This window comes from Microcaecilia unicolor, chromosome 11, assembly GCF_901765095.1.
Source record: "Microcaecilia unicolor chromosome 11, aMicUni1.1, whole genome shotgun sequence".
Taxonomy (NCBI): Eukaryota; Metazoa; Chordata; class Amphibia; order Gymnophiona; family Siphonopidae; genus Microcaecilia; species Microcaecilia unicolor.
Window position 1 is genome coordinate 29,541,563 of NC_044041.1, and position 17,797 is coordinate 29,559,359.

The 17,797-nt window shown below is 47.2% G+C and overlaps 1 protein-coding gene across 1 annotated transcript; it reads left to right on the forward strand.

Moving 5' to 3' along the window:
• Nucleotides 1-1,487: 1,487 nt before the first annotated feature.
• TMEM119 (transmembrane protein 119) lies at nt 1,488-16,484 on the forward strand. Its single transcript, XM_030218747.1, has 3 exons — nt 1,488-1,685; nt 13,171-13,791; nt 13,975-16,484. Exons 1-3 carry the CDS (start codon nt 1,541-1,543, stop codon nt 14,319-14,321), a joined length of 1,113 nt encoding a protein of 370 aa, XP_030074607.1. The 5' UTR covers nt 1,488-1,540; the 3' UTR covers nt 14,322-16,484.
• The last annotated feature ends 1,313 nt before the right edge of the window (nt 16,485-17,797 follow it).

Consider the following 17,797-nt stretch of genomic DNA (forward strand, 5'->3'; position numbering starts at 1 on the left):
CGGTGCTGAAGAAGACTTTGGCTGGTGGGGGTTGGGGACCCCCACCAGCAAAGGTACCCGGAGGAAAAATCTGTTATTGGGACAGACATTGGAAGCAACTTCTTGCTCTGGGATTTTTGTAGTATGGAATGTTGCTACTCTGAGATTCTGCATGGAATGTTGTCACTCTTCAGGATTCCAGAATCTTGCTATTCTTTGGGGTTCTACATGGAATGTTGCCACAATTTGGGTTTCTGCCAGATACTTGTGACCTGGCTTGGCTACTGCTTTGAAAACAGGATATTGGGCTAGACGGACCATTGGTCTGACCCAGTATGGCTATTATTATGCTGTTCTTTTTATTATTATGTTCTTATTCCACATTACTTTTGTGCTAAATAGGCAATGCAAGACCAGTCAGGGACAAACATTTCAGCTGGTGGGATTTGCGGACCCCCTCCAGCCAAGGTACCTTCATGCAGCAGCGGCGGGGGGGGGGGGGGCAGTGGCGGCAGGGAGGTGGGCCAAAATGCCCCCCCACCTTGGGCTCTGCCCCCCCCTCCTGTTGAGGTCTGGCTACGCCCCTGCCTTCATTCCTCTTCCAATTAACTTTCAGACCTCTTAATAATCATGATCACCCTAACAGCAACCCCTCTCAGAATAATCTGGATAAATGAGTGGTTTGTAAAAGGACCCCTTTTATTTATGATGCCCCCCCCCCCCCCCCGAAGCTGCTGCCCTAGGTTACTACCTAGTTCTGCCTAGTGGTTTGCGCCAGTCCTGAAGCCATGGTGAAATCTTAGCACAGTCCTGGACATTTTTCTCTTGGTTTAAAGGAATACAGCCATCTCCCTCTCACGGTTGAGGTGTGAGGCAAGCAGAGATTGATAAACACAGCATCATCTTAAAACTCACAGGCCTCAGTTTCCCCTGAGTTTAAATTTAAAAATCAGTGGTCTAGATTTGGCTAGCATTCTGTTTTACTGGGCTAAAATAATCATGGCTTGTAATTTATAGTATGTTAAGAGAAGACCCGAGACAGCGGGAGACATATGGAAAACCTGAGTAGAATCTATGAATCCAGTTTTGTTTCTGTCAGTATTATAAATTTTTCCTGGACACTATACTCAATGCAATTTAATAGGCAATAAACGTTTTCTTTTTTTTTTGTTTCCAATCTGATTTCAGTCACTGCTGCTTTTAAAGTTAAAAATAAATCTACATTATCTGGAAAATCTGGTACCCTGTCTCCACCCACTTTGTCTTCAACCATCATTCCCCATTCCACATCCCCCACCCCCAATCTTTAAAAAAAAAAAACCTCTGAAAAACTTTTCCTTGTACATGTGTCACTTAAAATCCAGCACTAGGCTCATCAGGAACAGGAGGAAACCTTGAAGGAGAAATTTAGGGTTGTCCCAAGCCTATTTCACTCCATCCCCCCCCCCCCCCCTTACTGCACATGAAACCAGCCTTAATGAAAAAAATCTGTCCAGCAGGCAGTCAGTTCCAGGCTGGGAGAGAGCCTGCAGACGCTCAGGGACAAGGCAAAGATAAGCACATGAATGTAGGAAAGTTGCCAAGGCAAAAAGTCACGGCTGAAGAAGTGCCTACAAATTTCTTTCCAACGAAACACAGCACCTTCTTTTTCTTCATACGGATCCCTCGGGACTGTCCGGATTCACCTAAATCCAGAAAGACAGCTGGTAAGTTAAGAGCAATCCCTCTTTCTTTCTTTCTTTCTTTCTCTCTCTCTCTCTCTCTCTTCACGATTCATCAGAGAGGGGAACCTTTTTTCACCTATTCTTCAATTATTTGCTCCGACAACGAAACTTGATTTATTTTAAAGACCATCCTGTGAGTTTGTGCCTAGCACTTTTGTCTACAATGTTACTGCATAGCTCGCAAAACAGCTCAGATTGTAAGAAAACTTATTTTCCCCACCCAAAATTGGGGAAGTTTGCAAAATAAGATTACTGTACGTTAAGAACCAAAGAATAATAGACGCCGAATCGAATAATCGACGCCCACTTCTGCATGCTTTTTTTTTTTTTTGTCCCGATTGGACACCGAACGTGAAAGGGAAAACCCCTGAGTGGCCGTCGCTTCACCGACCGATGCTCGTAACAAGTTGTTTCCCAAAGCGGAGACCTGGATCCTCGCTAAAAGCCGGTCGCTGTGATTTGAAAATGTGCAGAGTCAGCGCTATCGCTTTCCCAATAAAAAAAAAATAATAATAAAAAACTTGAGTTATCCTGTCTGGAGAGAGGGGGGGGGGGGGGGGTGAACAAGTCAAGGGTTTTTCCTGGTAGGTAAAAAGTAAACTTCACGTTCCCAGCCCCCAGGAAGTACCCAGAGAGGGAGCCTGGAGCAAAATTTCAAATGCCACAGGACAGCTCTGTGCCTGCGAGACTTTACTGCAACATTTCTGAAAAGTTGTTGGCAAATTAATAAATCAAAGCTCTGCAGAGAGGAAACCGGCTCTTATATGTTTCTAGTGGCCTCCCTACACGTTAGGACTAAGCAGAAAGTTCAAGTCTTTCCTCTGCTGGTTCAAAGGGACACTTTATCCTTGCCCACTGCCCACTTGTTGATTCAGTGTATGCAAATCGATCACGTGAATATTATTTGTGGATATCCTGAAAACCTGACTGGCTGGGGTACCCCCAGGACAGGTTCTGGAATAGCTATTCTGTTTTCTGATATAGGGGCAAAGTAACTGATTGCCCACTCGTTTTTTGAAAGGACCAATGAATACTTTCCATGGGTCCAAAGTAGACTGTTTTTCCCCATTGACACAAAATGGGAGACAGTACAGTGGTTTCCAGAATACTGATACATAAATATATCTGCATACAACAAAAGGTGGTGCATGCAGGCATCTTTGTGGATATCCTGAAATCTGCAGTGGTTGGGGGTCCATGAGGATGGGTTTGGAAACCACTGGATTAGGACCTCTAGCCCAGGGTTCCCTTGCAGTGACAGGTTATATGGATGCCCCTAATGCTGCGGTTTTCAACCCAGCCTTCGGGGCACACCCAGCCAGTCAGATTTTCAGGATATTCACAATGAATATGCATGAGAGAGAGAGAGAGAGAGAGAGAGAGTTGCATACCAAGGAGACAGTGCATGCAAATCTCTCTCATGCATATTCATTGTGGATATCCTGAAAACTCGACTGGCTGGGTGTACCCCAAGGACTGGGTTGGGAAGCACTGCCCTAATGAATATCCAGAAAATAAATTTGCATGCACTTTTTTTTACATCTCATGCCTATTCATTAGGGCAGTGTTTCCCAAACCTGGGGGCTCCCCCAACCAGTCAAGTTTTCAGGATATCCACAATGAATATTCATAAGAGAGATTTTCATGTACTGTCACCACTGCATGCAAATCTCTCTCATGAATATTCATTGTGGATATCCTGAAAACCTGATGGCAGGTTTGGGAACCACTGCATTGGGAACATCCTAAAATCAGACCTTCAGTGAATATTTAGAAAATAAATGTTAGAATACAAAAATAAACTTAAAAAAAAGCGAACTTTACATTGATGTATGAGTGACACTTGGATGGCTACTCTGGATATGAAGAACTAAGGCCGGTTCCAAGGCAGACTTTGTAGGTCTGTCTGTTTACGGCAATCCAGTTTAGGATAGGCTGGAAAGGGCTTCAATGACAACTTCAGTAGCTGGAACCCAGGACAATGCTGGGCAGACTTTTACGATCTGGGTCTCATAAATGATGGGATGGATTTGGATAGGCTGGAGTGGGCTTTGACGGCAACTCCGGTGGGTGGATCATAAAGACAGAGCCGGGTGGACTTAACATAGTAACATAGTAGATGACGGCAGAAAAAGACCTGCACGGTCCATCCAGTCTGCCCAAGAAGATAAATTCCTATGTGCTACTTTTTTATTTGTACTGTCCTCTTCAGGGCACAGACCATATAAGTCTGGCCAGCCCTATCCCCGCCTCCCAACCACCAACCCCACCTCCCACCACCAGCTCTGGCACAGACTGTATAAGTCTGCCCAGCACTATCCTCGCCTCCCACCACCAGCTCTGGCACAGACCGTATAAGTCTGCCCAGCACTATCCCCGCCTCCCAACTACCAGTCCCGCCAACTACCAGTCTCGCCTCCCACCACCGGCTCTGGCACAGACAGTATAAGTCTGCCCAGCACTAGTCCCGCCTCCCAACCACCAGCCCCGGCACAGACCGTATAAGTCTGCCCAGCACTAGCCCCGCCTCCCAACCACTAGCTCTGCCACCCGACTTCTACAAACTATGTCCCTGAAATGCCAAAGAATGACTCGTGATAAAGTATATAATATCACATTCATTTAATCATGAATTGATAATGAATGTGGCTGTTGGGCAGACTGGATGGACTGTTCAGGTCTTTATCTGCCGTCACTTACTGTGTTACCGTTCTCTTGTGGGCTTTTCAGAGACTTGCAGTTATGGAAGAGGAATTGTAGGAGGGACACAGGTCCTCTTAATAGAGCAGCACAGGAGTTCATTATATAATTAAAGAAGGCAAGCCTGCCATACTTGTTTAGTCTTTCTCCGTCATCTGACCTGAGTGTGCATTCACATATGAATTAAATAAATGACGATCACTCCTCATCCCCCCCTCTCCTACAGCACCTCCACAGGAGCAGTACTCCCCACCCCCTCTCTCCCATAGCAGCAGCCCTTCCTACCCCCTCCCCCAGAACACCCCTCCCTCAGCACCACAAGAAATCATTCAGAAAATCTCAGCCTACCTTAACACCCACAGCTAAACCAAGAAACAGCTGCCAGGCAAAGGGAAATGTCATCCATAGGACTCTCTGTGCCATTCTTTGATGATGGAGTGCTGACATTTTTCTAGCACTCAAGATAATAAAAGAAATAAAATTCATACGGCCCCTTCTACATCTTACTCGCTCACTGCTAGCATTTTGCAGTTAAAGACAGACGAGGTGACTCGATTTTACTATGAGGAAATGGTAGAGATGAACATTCATTAGTGCGTATCAGTCTGGTAAATGTTACCTGCGAAAGAATGCACATTAAATCAACTTTGCACTCGTGAAAATCAGCAAATTAGTGCTGGCAACTTTGAGTCATTCGAGTACCTCTAATATTACTCAAGAAAACCAAGCTTCAAGCACACTAGTTCTTGAAACAAACTGAAAAAAGTTTGAAAATTGACACAAATTTCCAAAATTCGTGTACAAAACAGAACTAAGTTTCTTTGCCACGCACATCCCAAATCTGTGGCCAGTAGATGGTTTTGCTGTACAATGAGTAGGGAAGAATGTTGCTCTGGATATTTACATGAAACCTGAACTTGTACACGATGTAAGCAGCGCGGCACGCAGGCAAGGATTAGGCCAGTCCATCATTTATAGCAGACGTCCTTTCTGGGCAGAGGGAAACAAGGTCATGTGATCACAGCTGGATCTGTTCAAATTCCTGCTTGAACCTAATGCCAGAGGCCACCTCTCTCTGGCTGCATACACAAGAAAGAGAAGCACCCTGGCACGCTTGACAGACTCCAGATGCGGCACACAGGCACCTCTTCCCCTTACCCTGTGTCCACAGAAAAATGTTAACGTTTATAAGAGAAAAAGGAAGGCAAGCTCTGTGTAAAACAACGTTTAAAAATGATAACAGCAAAGTTAGGGTCCGTTTACTAAGCGGTGTAAGCACTAACGCATGCATAGTGCAGGTTAAAATCAGGACGGTTTTTGAAACCAAAGACCTCCAAGTCTAAAACAGCCAAATGCAAGCCATTTGGACGTGGGAGGAGCCAGCATTTGTAGTACACTGGTCCCCCTGACATGCCAGGGCAGCAGTGGGTCACCCTAGGTGGCACTGCAGAGGACTTCATAAAATGCTCTCAGGTACATAGCTCCCTTACCTTGTGTGCTGCTGAGCCCCCCAAAACCCCTACCCCCAACTGTACACCACTACCATAGCCCTTGTAGGTGAGTGGAGGAGTGGCCTAGTCCTAGAGCACCAGTCTTGCAATCCAGAGGTGGCCGGTTCAAATCCCACTGCTGCTCCTTGTGATCTTGGGCAAGTCACTTAACCCTCCATTGCCTCAGGTACAAACTTAGATTATGAGCCCTCCTCTTGACAGAGAAATATCCAATGTACCTGAATGTAACTCACCTTGAGCTACTACTGAAAAAGGTGTGAGCAAAATCTAAATAAATAAATACCATGGGCTGTGCTCAGGCATCCTGCAGTAGCTTTGGGATCAGCATGCACTTCCCATACACTACAAAAGTATAATTTATTTTTAGTGTTGGGGGCATGTATGGAGCAGAGAGTAGGCCTGTTCTGCGCTAATCGGTTAAGCTAAGGGCTCACGCGCTAATGGCTGTGTGCTAATGGGGAAATTAGAACATGCCTACTTCATATAACTCTAGAAAACCAGTTTAGGTAAGCAAAAGACAATTAATTCTAAGGAGGAAAACGCTTTGAGATGCACCTCTTCTGCTCACTTGCAAAAGGAGGGCTAGGCCTTCTTCATCATGGGCTAAAAACCTCCTAGTCTTTATGACTTGTTTAGATTCTTCTACTCAACTCCTCCTTCTCAAATTTACATTAGCTTTATTTAAATGTACTTAGCTTAAAGATGTGTGTTGTCCTTCCGTCTTTCACTGTTGCTATGACCGTGGTTAGAACATGGCCATTAATAGAAAAAAATGGAAAATGGGGTATTGTACTGTTTCGCTAAAAGTAGCCTCAGCATCAGGGGTGGCCCGACCATTAGACCACCTGAGGTGGGGGCTTGAGGTGGCACTCTTTAGGAGCGGCATCTTGAGGGAAGCCTTCACAGTGTTTTATCTGGTCACGGTGACCGTTCCAAACCCGGCAGCGATTCCTATACGCTGCCCTGCCACCGCCTGCACCCGCCTCATCCCTTTACTGTGGCTACCTCAGGCAGCCGCAGTGAAGGGAAGAGGCGGGTGCTGGCAGCGGCAGGGCAGTGTATGGGAATTGCCGCTGCTGGGTTTGGAAAGTCACCGTGACCAGGTAAAATGCCCCGGGGGGGGGGGGGGGGGGGTGGCATGCAAGCTCCGCCTCAGGCGGCATCTTGCCTTGGGCTGGCCCTGCTCAGCATGCAGGAAAGACTTGCTGGGGGTAGTGCTGGCCACTTTATAGCTCTGCTTAGTAAAAAGCCCCCCCCCCCCCTTGTATGTAATTAGGCTGCAAGGCAACATATATATGTGTTAGGCAGCGTTTGGGAGCGCTGTTTTAAGTTTAGCTTTGTGACTGGTAGGGTAAAATTTGGTTTGCCATGTTCAAAGTTTGTTATAAACAGAAAGAGGAGTCAGTTTTCAAAAGAGGGTGACCAGTTCCATGCTCGTCAGCCTTTTGACTGAGATCCAGCTGCACGTTCTGAGATATGAGTTGAGAACAGTCCAATCTTTGCTTTTTGGCCCAGGCAAAGAACTTATAGAATTAGCTGGGGGGTAAAGTAGGGGGGGGGGGGAACATGATAACGTGACTGTGGTCAAAAGCAGGAGGATTAAAACAAAGGGTGGTTATGAAAAGGGTTCACTAGATAGCAGCAGCAGCAGAGGGAGAATGGAGGGAAATGGGACTTGATATACTGCCTTTCTGAGGTTTTTGCAACTACATTCAAAGCGGTTTACATATATTCAGGTACTTATTTTGTACCAGGGGCAATGGAGGGTTAAGTGACTTCCCCAGAGTCAGAAGGAGCTGCAGTGGGAATTGAACTCAGTTTCCCAGGGTCAAAGTCCACTGCACTAACCACTAGGCTACTCCTCCACTAGCAACATTCCATGTAGAAGCCTGCCCTTGCAGATCAGCAATGCGGCCTCGCAGGCTTCTGTTTCTGTGAGTCTGACGTCCTGCACGTACGTGCTGGACGTCAGACTCACGGAAACAGAAGCCTGCACAGCCGCATTGCTGATCTGCAAGGGCAGGCTTCTACATGGAATGTTGCTAGTGGAATAGCAACATTCCATGTAGAATCTCAACTAGTAGCAACATTCCATGTAGAATCTCAAATAGGGAAAGGGAAATGGGACTTGATATACCACCTTTCTGAGGTTTTTGCAACTACATTCAAAGCGGTTTACATATATTCAGGTACTTATTTTGTACCAGGGGCAATGGAGGGTTAAGTGACTTCCCCAGAGTCAGAAGGAGCTGCAGTGGGAATTGAACTCAGTTTCCCAGGGTCAAAGTCCACTGCACTAACCACTAGGCTACTCCTCCACTAGCAACATTCCATGTAGAAGCCTGCCCTTGCAGATCAGCAATGCGGCCTCGCAGGCTTCTGTTTCTGTGAGTCTGACGTCCTGCACGTACGTGCTGGACGTCAGACTCACGGAAACAGAAGCCTGCACAGCCGCATTGCTGATCTGCAAGGGCAGGCTTCTACATGGAATGTTGCTAGTGGAATAGCAACATTCCATGTAGAATCTCAACTAGTAGCAACATTCCATGTAGAATCTCAAATAGGGAAAGGGAAATGGGTCTTGATATACCACCTTTCTGAGAGTTTTGCAACTACATTCAAAGCAGTTTACATATATTCAAGTACTTATTTTGTACCAGGGGCAATGGAGGATTAAGTGACTTGCCCAGAGTCACAAGGAGCTGCAGTGGGAATCGAACTCAGTTCCCCAGGATCAGCCTGGATTGCCCCTATCTACCCCCCAAGGTCTTCACGGCACAGGAGAAAAGCAGCAAATTTCTGGCTCCCAGAGGAGACATTGGAAAGAAGAGGAGTGCCAGCGGGTTTACTTCCTCTTCGTGGCCTGTGCGCCACTTCTTATGTTTCCTTGTTCCTCCTGGTGGGCTCTGCTACATCACTGGCCCACCAGAGAAAGTCCAAAACCACATAGGCCAATCTACCTGTAAGCAGAGGGACCATTGTATTTTCCGTGGAAAGAACAGAGACCCCAGTGCTCAAGGTGACCGGGTTTATAAAGGTTAATGTCATGTTATTGTGCGCTGATCATCGGGCTTGAACATGGTGCATGGTACAGATGGCCACATATTGTATTTAAATGTATTAAAACGGATGCTAATGAGGCCAGTAAGTATTCCTTTGAAATGCACAGAAGGAAATGATGGCCTAAAACGCCAAAATGTTTTTGCTAGGTCAGGGGCAACGGAGAAGGTTTTGAGGAGAGGATTTCTCGCCAGTTTTTCACATTGAACTGTTGTTTTTGTCTTGTTGTGCAAGCAGAAGGAGGCTCCTGCAAGTTTTAAAGACAGATGGGAAAGATCAAATATGTGCACGTATCTGAGCAAAACCAAATTAAAAGCACCCCGCGTCTAAATATGAGCCTTAGACACTGCTGAAAAAGCACCGATGTGTGCTGACAGGCCCGTGTTTCTCTGGACATGCGCACAACAGTCAGGCATAGCCAGACTTCGGCAGGAGAGGGGTCCAGAGCCCGAGGTGAGGGGGCACATTTTAGACCCCCCCGCCATTGCCGACGTCCCCCGCCATCACCACCACCACCTTTGACCCCCCCCCTGCTGACGACCCTCTCAACCCCCCCCATCACTGTCAACCCGCCGTCGCCTACCTTTGCTGGCGGGGGACCCCAACCCCCGCCAGCTGAGGTCCTCTTCTTCTGGTGCAAGGCTTCGTTCTGTTTCTGAGTCTGACGTCCTGCACGTGCAGGACGTCAGACTCAGAAACAGAACGAAGCCTTGCGCCAGAAGAAGAGAACCTCGGCTGGCGGGGGTTGGGGTCCCCCGCCAGCAAAGGTAGGCGACGGCAGGTTGGCAGCGGGAGGGGGGGTCGTCGGCAGGGGGGTCCAGGGCCAAATCTATGGGGGCCCAGGCCCCCGTGGCCCCACATAGCTACGCCACTGGCACACAACAGCCGGGCTTACCGCAAAACCTTTGTGCCCATGTGTCAGGCAAGTTCCTCTCCCCAAATAGCTGCAAGTTTTCAGTTTAATAGCTTGATTTAACTACACATAAAATTTAAATATGATTTGCTTCAAGCATTGCGGTATTATGTTTTTGCATTGCTGTTGCATTGTGGGCCCATCTGTAAGCGGCTTTTGCACGCAACTTTGAGGATTGGCCCCAGGAATAGGTCCCCACTGGAAGATCCCGTTGCAGTAAGGACAGCATGCCATCCAGTTTTGTGTGTGCTCCTATCAGAAAGCTAAGGATGGTTTTGGAGGACACCTTTTCATATCTATTCAAGAGTCGTACCTTCTTCCACTGAAGAAGTTACAGGGCTTGGAAGTAGGCCTCAGCAAGATCTTGCACCGTATAAGGGCTATCAAAAAGGTATTGCATGGTCTGCCTCTAGCCATAATTGAGGAGGGTACAAGACCGACGGCGTACCTAGGACACCTAAGATGTCTGCACTGGCCCTGAAGAATCTGGGCTTGGAGGAACCGTTCAGGAAAACAGCGAAGGTGGCTCAAAAGAATAAACAGACGATGCTTCAAAGGGTCTGAGAGTGTATTGTTCAACAACCAAGACTTGACACTGCCGCGTTTCGCCAATAAAGCCTGCCTCAGGAGTCTCCTTGGGTTGTCTGTAAATTTTCAAAGACATATGCCTGTATCATCCACTTAGAGCAATGTCCATCACCAATGAAAAATCAGAGCGGGACACGCTGTGCGCCAGAAAAATCACTTTCTCAAAATAACTTCTCAACAGCAAACAGCGATGCCTCATTATCTGAAAAATGGAGGACACGTGGCACCACATTACTGTCCCGCCGTCATCCTTCCCTCCTTCCCCAACACCTCCACAGCACACCAGGCTTGACTGACGTCACTGGATCGGCTGGCTCTTGCCTGAGGTTTTTTGTCTAATTGGGTCACTGGTGAACACAATCCTTATGCTTTAGGCATATTGAGTTGAAAGGTGCCGTGAGTCAGCTTGTACATTAAACTGAATCTGTGGTTTGCCTCGGAGACTGGACTGAGGTACATTATTCACATAAACAGTGGAAACCACAGGGTTGATATTCAGCCAGCGCTACTCAGCGTTATGCTGACCGCCAATGGCGTTATTCCTGGAAATTCAGTGCTGGGTCATGTCCGGCTCCTGCATTGAATTTACGGGTTTATGGAACTGGCAAAACCATAGCCGGTTAAGTGTGATATTGAGCAGTTCACTAAATATGGAGCACTGGATATTTCCTCGTATTTGTGTTAAAAGTATTTTTATGTAACTTCCTCGAGTGTCCCCTAGTCTTTGTACTTTTGGAACGAGTAAAAAAAAAAATCGATTTACTTCTGTTTGTTCTACACCACCAGTGGCTAGCAAGGGCGGGGCGGTGGGGCCGGTCCGCCCTGAGTGCACGCCGCTGGGGGGCTTTGGCTCCGCTGGTTCCCTGCTCCCTCTGCCCTGGAACAGGTTACTTCCTGTTCCGGGGCAGAGGGAGCAGGGAACCAGCGGAACCGACACCTCCCCCCAGCGACGTGCACATGGCATGCAAAAATGCACTCGGGGGGGGGGGGGGGCTTGGGTGATGCGCCGAGGGGGGTGTCATGCTGCACCTGGGGGCATGGGGGTGCGTAGCGGCGAAGCGCCCCGGGTGGCAGCCGCCCTCGCTATCCCACTGTACACCACTCAAGATTTTGTAGACCTCAATCATATCTTCCCTCATCCGTCTAATCCTGCCTTGTCTGCTTTCCCCACAATTACTCATGTGGGCCATGCTCGACACTGCAAGCGGTGCAGGTATTCCTGTGATTCATACTATGCCTCCTCCCCAAGTCAGGTTTGCACAACCTTGTCTTGTGATGTTATATCATGAGATGGTGTGAAAATAACGTGTTATCTTTAAACAACCAAGACCTCAAATTTCCCCATAGGGACACATACACAAAGTATTGCAATCACCACTATCTTACTAGGGAGTAAGGTACTACTACTACTACTACTTGACATTTCTAAACTGAGCCCTAAGTGGGTGGGCCATGGCCCACCTGTGGCTACGCCACTGCTTCACCATCCGACAAAAAACCAGTGCACTGCCAGTACCCCTTGGTACTTCTTAACAGTGCCATAGCGAGGGCAGCTGACACCTGGGGCGGGTCGCCGCTGCGCACCCCCCCCCCCTGGGTGCAGCATGGTGCCCCCCCTCAGCACGCCCCCCCTCCGGAGCGTACCCTCCCCCCCGAGCGCATTTTTAATTGATTTAAAAGCGAGAGGCAGGCGGGAGGGCCGATCCGCCCCCGAGTCCACGTCGCTGGGAGCTGCGTCGGCTCCCTTGGTTCCTTGCTCTCTCTGCCCCGGAACAGGAAGTAACCTGTTCCGGGGCAGAGGGAGCAAGGAACCAACGGAGCGGACACCCCCCCCCCCCAGCGGCGTGCACCCGGGGCGGACCGCCCCACCGCTCCCCCCTTCCTACGCCACTGCTTCTTAACATTCTATAGTGGTGGTTACAATACCTTGTGTATGTGTCCCTATCGGGAGATTTGAGGTCTTAGCTGTTTAAAGATAAGTACAATATGAACAGGTGATTGAGATACAAAGTTTTCGAACTATTTTTTGCTTTAGCTTCACATCTGTTTACATAGTTTGAGGTAGTGAAAATGCATGGGCCATCCATACCCTACTATTTACAATGCAAAAGAGCTTCTTGGGTGTAAGCTTCATAGTAGACTAGAGTTTATTAGAGTCTGGACATTACATGTATGTTATGACATATACAGGACATAGATCATGTAGATGCAAAGGTCATGCTAGCCCATTGGGAGCTCCAGGAAGGGCTGGGAGGAGGAGGATAAAGTAGAGGAAAACTAATAATTAAAAGTGACTCTGGGGGCCCCCATTACGTTTCTTGGGGTCTTTAGCAATTTATGCCTACTGCCAGCTATGCAATTAGGAGGTACAGAGAGAGTAATTTTGACCTAGATGACCTGAATCTCATCTTTTCCAAACTTCTGAATGTTAAACCAAAGTCTGGCCCTTCTTCCCAATAAAATACACCCAGGTCAAGTTGGTTACAAATCAGATTTTCACTTGACATCTGGAAACGTCAGTAGCTTGTGGTGTCTGAGCCCTAGAGGATCCAAACTAGGTCACAGTGGTTCTATCCTGCATGTTAGCTTTATTATGTATATAATCCATAACATTTTCAATAGCATAGGTGTGTACATATCCAGAATACTGTGAATATTAATGAGCATTATCCTGTTTTTGTTTTGTCTTTTCTAGTTCACTCTACTCAACCGAGAAGGAAAATGGCTGCTTCATTCCCACTCTTCGTATCCTTGCTTCTAATAGCACCTCTGTGCGTCGCCAGACACACACATCCTGAACTGGATTACGTGGTGGGGAGTGGGGACAGGGACAGTGACAGTGCCACTCCTACTTCTCCTTCCGTTAGTGTTTGGGTTCCGAATACGACACCAGATGATACTGAAACATCTCGCAATGGCACCTCATCCTCCATGAGCTTACTTGATGGAATTGTGGTCTTCTTTAAAGAATACATGCTGCTGATTATTGTGGTGGGGTCTTTGGTCCTCCTGTTGATATTCATTATATGCACTGCAGTCATAGTCAGGCAGAAACACAAGGCCTCGGCCTACTACCCTTCATCTTTTCCCAAGAAAAAGTACGTGGATGAAAACGACAAAGCAGGTGGTGCCAAAGCTTTTTGTGAAGTTCCCGAGAAGGCACCAGACACCAATACAGAGGAGCCTGTTGATTGTTCTAAGCAGCTCCAGGCAGACATCATAGCTGCTGCACAGAACCTCAAGTCTCCAGCTAAATCAATGGCAAATGGAGAAAGCATGAAAGCAGAGGAGAACCCCCAAGAAAATGAGGAAAAAAGTGAGGAGGAGGAGGAGGAGGAGGAGGAAAAGGAGAAGGAGAAGAAGGAGGAGAAGGAGAAGAAGGAGGAGAAGGAAAAAGAGGAGGAGAAGGAAAAGGAGAAGGAAAAGGAGAAGGAAAAAGAGAAGGAAAAGGAGAAGGAAAAAGAGAAGGAAAAGGAGAAGGAAAAGGAGAAGGAAAAAGAGAAGGAGAAAGAGGAAAGCAAAGCAAAGGTTGAAGAGCCTTCAAGTGGAGAAACCAATACCACCCAGGAGGAAACTCCCTCTGCAAAAGAGGCGACAGCTCCGAGTGATACTCAGGAAACAGGGGTTCCTGATCAACCCAAAGAGGAGCTACCCCCATCCAATGCAGACAGCAAACCAACTCACGAGGAGGGTAGTTCTCCAGCAGCAAATGTAAACCCGGATAGCGTTTCCACCACTGTGACGAGCGATTCTACTGTTGAAACCAGCACAAACGAGAAACAGGATCCTTCTATCGTGGCGACAAGTCAAGATACTTCCGAGGCTGTTCCTTTGGAAGTTCAGTGAAGGAACTTAGTATAAGACAAGGGACTACTTACCTGAAAGCACAGCAGAAATCCAGAGCTAAGCAATTCAACACATGCTCAGATGCCATACTTCTCATTTTTAATCCAATGATACTCATGGATTCCTTTTTTTTCCCCCCCACATTTGTACATATTGTTTCAGATTTGCAAAATAACTGGTCATTTCCTTTCTCTGTTGTAGTTAGCTTTTAACTACTGTCTGAGATTTCATGAGTATACCCATTCACACACATCATAATTATATTTATTACAAATTGTATCTTGAGACACTGGGAAACTGGTATATAAGTTAGCTGTAATTTCCTGATTATAGATACTCTAAGATCAGACATCAACTTTATGGCTGTATACCAGAACATCCTTTCCAATCCACTGGTATATGCAATGAAACCTTACAAAACCCCTGTGTCCTATGATTCCCTCGGTGCATAGAATGTTGTGTTGCCCAAGTGTCATCGGACAGCAGAGTATACCCATGGAAGTTCTCACTTGGTTCCCTCAGACACGGCAAGAAACTGCTATCAAAAAAAAAATCAGCTTTTCTTCATTTTATTAGTTTATTTGCATTAAGCAATAAGACTAGAGGGATCAAAGTGTACAGTGCTATGTGTGGGGGATTCAGACCCGAACTTGTGATGTTACTTTAAACTAGTGCCTTTTTATTCATCAAAAAACTATGAGGTTGCTTGGCTATTGAGGGCCATGTCTACCATCTTTTCTGAAGGTACATCGTAGGGCTTTACTTGAGACAGAAGAATCCTGATTAAGTCAATTTAACGAGTGTCAGAAGACTTCTAACGTGGTTCTTGCACCGTATATACATGTAGGGTAAAGGATATTTTTTTCAGAACACAGAATGGAACAAATAATATCCTGACAATGTGGTGAGTCACCGGAACTTATGTCTCGCCTGGCAGTGAAACAGCTTTGACCTTGCATTCCATTTCAGTTTTCAAGGAACTGTATATAGGAGAGTTGCATTCAGTTTCTAGCACATTCAGGCCCAGAATTTGCCTGTTTTTCCCTTTGTCTTTGTGCTGTCTGATGCTATGCGTAACTCATTTTTTAAGTTGGGGCCACTTTTGATCCAAATGAGCTGAAGGAGAGCCGCCAAATGTCTTGATATGCAGGGCCGAGCCATTGCTGACAAAAGTGTGCCAATGACATCCATCCCTACCAGGCAGCCTTCAAACGTTTCAGCTGAGGTATCCTCAAGGAGGTGGCCATTTCCAAATGCATTCTCTTCTTCTATTGAGAAATTCCTTTCCAGTATGCGGCCTTTTCTCCCTTCCAATCCATGCTTTCTCTCACGAACTTGGGAAAAGAGGGTAGTGAAGAAAAAATAGAATGATGTTGGGGGCTGCCCTAAAGGTTTCCAGAGGCCACAATTGGTGCCCTGGGCCTTGCATTGAAGAACCCTGGAGTAACTTGTTTCAACGAGCTTGATCTGGATGTTACAAAACGTAAGTTGTCATGTTCACTTGAATATGACAATGAGAATCTGTAATGAACCTTGACAGCAATGACTTTTTCTGCCTCTGCCATACCATTCAAGGCCTTATAACTCGTGATTGACTGCCTATCAAACTCAACTCATCAAGGGCAAAAAATGTCAGTACTGCATGGACACAATCCACCAGTCAACAAAGTGAAATCTGGACGATGGATTTCCCCCAATCCCTTTCATACATTAATCATGCAGTTAACAGCTGGAACATGTGCAGAGATTTAGAGAGCCTTCAAGATAAGATCAAATTCAAAGCCAAACTTTCAAATGTTGTAGTTTGTATGCTGTAGATGCTGTCTCATGCAACAGAACCATGGGTATATCCTGGGCTTACTGAGAACTGCATACGCTCTACCTCCCCACCACATTCCAGAGGTGCCTGGGAGGGAAGGATTTTGTCCTGGAGGCTCAGCTGCTGCAGGGCTGCCCCCCCCCCCCCCCTTTTCAACGCGGAAGCCATTCCACTATTCCTCTTGAGGACCCTCTTTGTCAAGCAACATTTCCTTACAGCAGATAAGTTTAATATGGGAGGTGAAGGACAGTAGAGAAGCAATAAATGAAGATACCAGTGTCCAAGTCCAGTGGAAATATTTTGCTACTACGTATTTTAACTAGGTTTTTTTTTGTTAGAGATAATGTTCTTAAAAACACATGGGGCCTTTCTGTACAGTTTACCTGCATTAAAGTAACGAGAAACCCTGCGAGCGAGGATTGTGAGCGTCCCTCTCTCTCTAGAGTTAAGCGCTAATATGCAGAGAGTGGTGCGCTTCCACTACGGATTACTATGGAGCGTGGGGGAATATGAAGTCTTTCAACCAGCCAATCAGGGGGTAATTCTATAAAATGGGCTGTAACATTTATGTGCCAATTACATGTATAAATGATAAGAATTATGACACATAGGCATACAGGTGAATTTTGGCATTTATGTACCAGGGGCGTAGCTACGTGGGGCCATGGGGGCGTGGGGCCCCGTAGATTTGGCCCTGGCCCCCCCTGCCACCAACACCTTCGACCCCCCTCCCGCCGCCAACCCTCCCCAGCCGCCGTCGGGTACCTTTGCTGGCGGGGGTCCCCAAACCCCGTCAGCCGAAGTCCTCTTCTCCGGCGCGGCCACGTTGCTGATCTGCAAGGTCAGACTCACAGAAACAGAAGCCTGCCCTTGCAGATCAGCAATGCAGCTGCGCCGGACAAGAGGACTTCGGCTGGCGGGGGTTGGGGACCCCGCCAGCAAAGGTTCCTGACGGCGGGGGAGGGTTGGCGGTTGCAGGAAGAGGGGGTCAAAAGGGTTGGCGCTGGGGGGGGTCAAAGGTGGTGGTGGTGGCGGGGAGGTCAAAAATGGTGGGGGGGGGGGTTCAAAAATGGCACCGGGGGGGCTAAAATGTGCCCCCTCACCTCGGGCTCTGGGCCCCCCCTCCCGCCGAAGTCTGGCTATGCCCCTGTTATGTACACAAGCACTGTGGGGTGAATTCTGTAAATGGTGCCTAAAATCTCAGCACCAGAAAAACCCCGCTTAAGCGGTATTGTATAAGCCGTGCCCAAAGTTTGGTACAGTTTTACGAATCACGCTTGAGGGGAGAGGTTGCACGTAAATTTAGGTGCCACCATTTGCACCAGTCGAAACATGGTGCAATTTACACATGGAGAATTGATATTCTATAATTATGTGCGTAATTCAAAACCACACCCTCGATCAGCCCCAAAAGGCCCATGACCCTCCTATTTCCACACCCCCTTTTTCAGGCTGCGTGTAAATTTTAGGCGCTGATGGGCCAAATAAATCTAATTAGTGCCAATAATTGCTTGTTAAAAAGCCTATATTTGCATGCACAATTTTTGGTGACATCTATAGACTCAGGGGGTATGTATCTTATCTAGCACACATTTGACAGATGGGCATACACACAGGTGAAGTTTGGGCAGAGCATGGGTGGGACCAGGGGCTACCC

Bases quoted from the DNA above. Each gene is read 5' to 3' on its own strand.
- TMEM119 (XM_030218747.1), top strand. From the start codon at position 1,541: ATGAATGTAGGAAAGTTGCCAAGGCAAAAAGTCACGGCTGAAGAAGTG. The intron at 1,686-13,170 runs GTAAGTTAAGAG...TGTCTTTTCTAG, and splicing joins TAAATCCAGAAAGACAGCTG to TTCACTCTACTCAACCGAGA. The intron at 13,792-13,974 runs GTGAGGAGGAGG...AGAAGGAAAAAG, and splicing joins CCAAGAAAATGAGGAAAAAA to AGAAGGAGAAAGAGGAAAGC.